Below are 5,801 nucleotides of genomic sequence, written 5' to 3'. Positions count from 1 at the left end.
GCCTTCCTGGACCCCTTTGTCCTTCAGGAATTAGAAGGGAACCAGAGAAAGGCTACAAAAACACCTGAGGGCTACACAAAGTGCTTGATCATGACAGGCTTCGAAAGCTCATTCTCTCTTTCAGGTAAGATAACTGATTTCCTTCTGTCTTCTCATGTTCTTGGTCAGTCAGTTGGACTAGATGATCATCATAGGTACCTTTCAACTGACATAGTTTAGTTCTATTCTATTCTATTCTGTCCTGCCAACTCCTTCAGCAGAACCTGTGACAAACTCCTGAAACAGGACTGAATTTCCCTCCTAAGTATCTTGTGGCAATGTTTTTTAGTTCCAAGCCATTGCTTGTCACTGTCATTCCCAAGCAAGAAAAATAACTGTAGTATGTTGCAACACTCCTTATACCCGTAGCTCCCTATTACATCTGCTTTCCTTTCTTCAGACTTTTTGAAATTATTTTTCCTTGCTGTTATGTAATTTTGCTGTTTTTTTCCTGGTCACTCAAAACTATATGCATTCTAAAAACCTCAGCCACTCATTCAACTGTCTTCAAATTTGTGAGAAAAGAAATTCACAAAAATTTAAAAACATAAAACATTGTTCTATTCTACATTGCTGGGATCGCCTCTGTAATGTAACAAGGTATTTGTGATTTAGTGGTTATGTGGTTCAAATTAAGTCTGCTGAATTTTGTTTCCAATTCCATGCTGCATTAGGAATATCCTCAAATCTTGACTAACTTCACTTTCTCAACCTCAGTATGAATAATTTCCTAACACAAAGAAAAAAAACCTGAGAGATGATTAAAAAAATCCTTTGAAAGGTTGACATTATAAATGTTAAATGATTACCCATAGGTATAACTTTGTGATCCTATTTCTGTTCACAGAAAGATTGTCAGTTTTCTACATGTTGATGAAAACAACATAATTCCTATCTCATTCTCTTCATTTTCTGAACTTCTGGCAGGCAATGGCTGATCCTCATGGAGGGAGGTCAGGGTGACTTGCTTCAGCTGGTGTCACAGGGCTAGCCTACTTTAACACTTTACCCCAACTTTACAATGCCTCAGGATCACAGGTGGGCGGAAATGAACACCCTGTAGCATCACAGCACCAAAATCCTCCAGGGCAGTGCTCAGAAGCTGCACTGGGGCACAACAAGCGAAGCGGCATCGTTGGGGCAGGTCATCAGAGAGGGAGAGAGTTCCGGGCCCCAGGAATGCCTTTTATAAAGGGTGTCTGGGGTATTCTTATTATGATCACTTGCTCATTATTGTTGTTATTACCACCAATCTTCTTACTCTTTGCCTTTTTCTCTCTATTTTCTACCCTTTTGCTACACCTCTTAACCACCTCCACTGAAAGCTTCAGAAAACGATGGTTTACATTTATTTTGTGCACAGCACAGCGGTGCTCCAGCACTGCTCCAGTCTCTAAGCACTGCTATATTAATAGCAACGATGTTAGAGACATACAGGGAAAAAAAATCAGAGCTGACAGATATTTCTGGATGATGCATTTGCAATAATCCTTCATATTCTAACTACAAGAAGGGAAGTATTAAAACAGCGACTACAAAAATGACACAGATCTCTTTCATCTGCTCATGCTTTTTAAAGCATTAGCCAAGGAGCAACCTGAACCTCTGCAGCACATCCTAGAACAACACAGGGTGTGAAGAAGAGAAACAGCTACTCGGTCAATGTTTAAGATGATGACTCAACCAAAACTATAATGAATTAAACAACGAAGAGTTGGGTCTACATGTAGTCAGGCATGACAACAGACAGATCTGCTGGGCCATGCTGTTGCTGAGGCCATTGCTGAAATACTACTACTAATTGTAACAGCTAAAATTTCAAAGAGATGCTGTATGAAAGAATCAGGCAAGCACAACAAAGGTTATTCCAGGCCTGGAAAGCAATCATTAAAAGTGATAACATTGCTGCATTATGCTAATTTGATAACTGTCTGGAAGAACTGATGTAAAGTAAGCATTTGTGGTACGAGACTACAGCGTAACAGACAAAAGCACTGAATAACTGGAAGCTTCTGAGGATGATAAACCACAACACGCCTGGATACACGATGAATCCTACTAGCATTTTTGAGACAAATGTATTTGTGTCAATTGAGTATTTCTTCTAAAAGATAAGTGTGAAATTCTATAGCTTGTACAGACAGCTGAGTGGAAGATACAATCTTACCTTAAAAAAAGAATAAATTTTATCAATAATTTCTCCTTGAAGAAAATCAGACCTGCTGAATATTTTCTAGAATTCTAAATAAAAATTATAATCCACTAATGGAATAGGAACAAACACTTTCTTCCCTAATAGAAATTCCCCTTACAGAGAGCTGCCAGCTCTCTATAACCTGTGATGATTATCAGACTGATTTTATTCTTTAACAACTCATGTAATCTAAGGCACTTGACACTAATTTTGAAAGACAATTTCATTGATCTCCACTTCAGACTGTTTGTGATTTGTTATGTGACTATTACAGTATCTTTAACTACTGTATGCCTCTTTTTTCCCCACTGGTAAACAAAACCCCAGTACTCTCTCCCAGCAGAGCTGTAAGAATTGGGTAAATTCACAGGTACAACTACTCACATATTCATTGCCGAAGTATTAACAGAGCAGTACAACAGTTTCAAACAGCTAGATCTACCTTGTTAATCATTAGTAAATGTTTGGGATGTTCCCAATAAAGGCAAAAGGGATTGGTGGAAATGCTCAGTTATTTTGTTCCCTTCCAGCTTTTACTGACTGACAGAATGCCATCTGTTGCCAGAACGGAAGATATTGTTTACAGATTCAGTTAGTATGCTGAAATGTGGATGTGTAAGTTGCTGTCTGTAATGCTAGGATGAGAAACAGGTTTATAGTCAATAGTGTTAATACTCTGAAGTCCTTTCTGATTTTATTTTAATTAGACTTAAAAAACCAAATCCTCTCTTGCATAAAATTCCTCTCCAACACTCAGAAGAAAAGGTCACTGTTCAGTCAATAATATTTCTTTTTAAATAGTAAATGAGGCATACCTTAACTAGAACAGCCTCTATATCATGTGTGTATGTGTGTGTGTAATAGAAACATCCAGATGTTCTATCTTCAGCATTATATACCATAATTGTCCATAATGGTTATCGTGCTTATAGAGATGGTCGGCTCAGATTTATATGAAGATTAGATTTTGATCAAGTTTTTTCCAGTGTGAGGTAAATTCTACAGCTAGGCAAAAGCTGCTCTCTTTGAAACCATACCAGCTAGCGCACGTTTCAGGCAGAAAACATGAGCTATTACTTAAACATCATTTGGGTTTATGCTTTGTCTCATGTGTGAACGGTTTGCATTAGATTATTTACTGCTTTAAGGCAGCTGTGTCCAGAAACCCTACATAAAATCATGACATTCTTATGCTAGATATTACATATAAAAGGGAAGGATCTTTAGACAGTAAGTAGATAAAACTTAAGAAAAAGGAAGTCTTACTATCTCAAGTTTACAGACACAGAACTGAGGCCGAGGAGAGTAAGGCGTTACAGTAGCCTGTGCAGAACCAGGAACTGAACACACATCTTGAGTCACCAACCTAGTGACCTAATCACAAAGCATCTTTTCTGTAGATAACTAAAGACAAAACAGTTTCTTATAAAATAGTGACCCAGTTCTGCTCTCATTTACATTTTTGCAACTCTGCTGCTATCATCAGTCACGGGAGGATGGGTCTGGCAGTCTCAAAGCCTGTAGGTATATATATATATAACAGTAGATGATGTAAGATGCCCCCAAAATAGTGATTTTCGCAGCCAGAATTTTCTTCTGTCTTCTTATAAGGCATCAAACATTATCAAATTACAGAATGAACTCCAACAGCAGCTGCTATTGAAGATAAATTACTATAACCAGTAAGTTTTCATGAACATTAGTTAAGCCAATAATAAGAACTCTGCAAAAATTATCCTACTGTTTAAAAGCATCAGTTTTAAGGGCTGATACTGTAATGAAAGATGGACCATAAAGATAGCAAACTGGGTCAATATCTCACTTGCTACATGCATCTTAAAAAAGCAGACACTCGATGGAACACCAGAAAAGTAATCCAGCCTTTTTTCCTCTTCCTATATATATATATATATGTTTTTTTTTAAATTTAAAACCATCCCAGTTTCTGCCCTTAGGAAATGTAAAGGTTTAAACGGTAAGCTAAGATAAGATGAGAATATGGATTTTTTTGATGACTGTAAAATACATGTCGAGATACTTACTATTTTTTTGAACACTAACATCTTCAGTAACTGTTATTTTGGTACTTACCATGGTTTATCCCGTGATACTTTTGAAGGAAAAACTGTGTGCTGTTTGCTACTGGAGGTAAGTAGATTGTCTTTGGGCGTTTTGAATGGCTTTGAGTTGCTGCTGACAGGGTTATGGCCGCTGATACAGGATTTCGGTTTCATCTGTACTAGGGATGTCCTGGAATTACAGGCTGGAGAAGCTGGAGAAGGGGAAGGTTTACACATTGAACCGTGTCTTCGTTCTGTAATGGAAAAATAATAAACTTTACAGCATTTCATAAGCTAAAAGAAAAAAAAAAAAAGTCAGGGAAGAGGAAATTGTTCCTCTCTATGCTAGTTACAATGATTTCACCACTCTGAAGAACACCAGTTCATTACTGTTGTGAATGTAATCAAGCCAAATGATAATTAAACAAAATCAACTCCATGAATTGTTCTAAAAAATGTAAAAAAAAGTAAAATAAATGCTAATAACCTACCAGAAAATTTCACCAAGAAATCTCAAACCACTTTTTTAAGCAATAAGCAACCACCAGCCCTATGTGAGGTACACGAGGTGTCCCAGCTCTTTCACGTAAAGAAGAAAGAGGAGAGCAGGTAACAACAGCCTAGATGACTCGGTGAAATACTCTGTGACAGACATGATTGCTTCTGTAACGGTTTACGAAGAATTCATGTCACCAGGTTACTGGGCAGTTTACTTTATGACTACCTTGTTTCAAGTTTAATGGGAAGCTACAAGGAAAACAGCCGGAAGACGGAGAAGTAGCGAGAGCTCTGTGGCTCCCAGCCCTTCCAGAGGGGCAGGCTCCGCTTGGTTCCCAGCTTGGAGGTTATCGCCAAGCTCCAATCAAGGTAAAAGCTTATTTTTTTCCACACAGAGCAAACGGCAAGTGCAAAAAAGCAGGAAGTTTATATACGGGTCACAAACGTTGCATCTAGAGGTCAGGCCCTTGGGTAAGCGCTGCTCGGGCTCGCACCAGAGACCTCTGAAGTACGGCAAAAAGCAAGGCCTCGCTGACCCCGCAAGAGCAGAACAGGCTTCAGGGCAGACAGACATCAGTAAAACTGTTTGGGTTTGTTTATTATCGTTGTTTTTTTAAAACCTGAATATCCTACCCCTGATACTGTTAAATAAAAAGATTGTTTTAAGAAGTTATTTGTCCATTCTTTACAAATTATATACTTCTCCAGGGCAGAAGCGCTAGTGCTTGGCCAGCCTGCTGGCTCACAGCGTGCTGCGAACAAGGGGCTCGGTGCTGCGAACTTAAGCGCAGCTACAAAATACGACAAGAGGCAGGCATCGTTTTTTGCTGAGAGGCACTACAAATCCTTAACTGTCCCGTTCCCCCATTTGCGGGCTCCCCTTCTCCCCGCGGCTCCCCAGGCAGAGGCAGCGGGCGGCGCGAAGAGGAATTTTCCAGTCAGCAGGGCCTTGCTCCGCAGCAGCTGGTCCGGCTCGCTGGCACCCCGGCACCGAGGGCCTCCACGCGGGG

The 5,801-nt window shown here is 39.5% G+C and overlaps 1 protein-coding gene across 1 annotated transcript in view; it reads right to left on the bottom strand.

Annotated features, from left to right (window-relative positions):
• Positions 1 to 4,324: 4,324 nt before the first annotated feature.
• The window catches only part of LOC104624755 (ataxin-7-like protein 1), a gene marked incomplete at both ends in the record, with an annotated part of 82,741 nt that continues 81,264 nt past the window's right edge, over positions 4,325 to 5,801 (bottom strand). The window contains one exon of the mRNA XM_010292202.1: positions 4,325 to 4,547. Coding sequence (XP_010290504.1) covers positions 4,325 to 4,547 — 223 coding nt within the window. The remainder of the gene's footprint in view (positions 4,548 to 5,801) is intronic.

The sequence above is a fragment of the Phaethon lepturus genome, unplaced genomic scaffold (assembly GCF_000687285.1).
Source record: "Phaethon lepturus isolate BGI_N335 unplaced genomic scaffold, ASM68728v1 scaffold10788, whole genome shotgun sequence".
NCBI lineage: Eukaryota > Metazoa > Chordata > Aves > Phaethontiformes > Phaethontidae > Phaethon > Phaethon lepturus.
The sequence above is the reverse complement of the archived record's forward strand: the minus strand, read 5'-3'. Positions and strand labels throughout refer to the sequence as shown.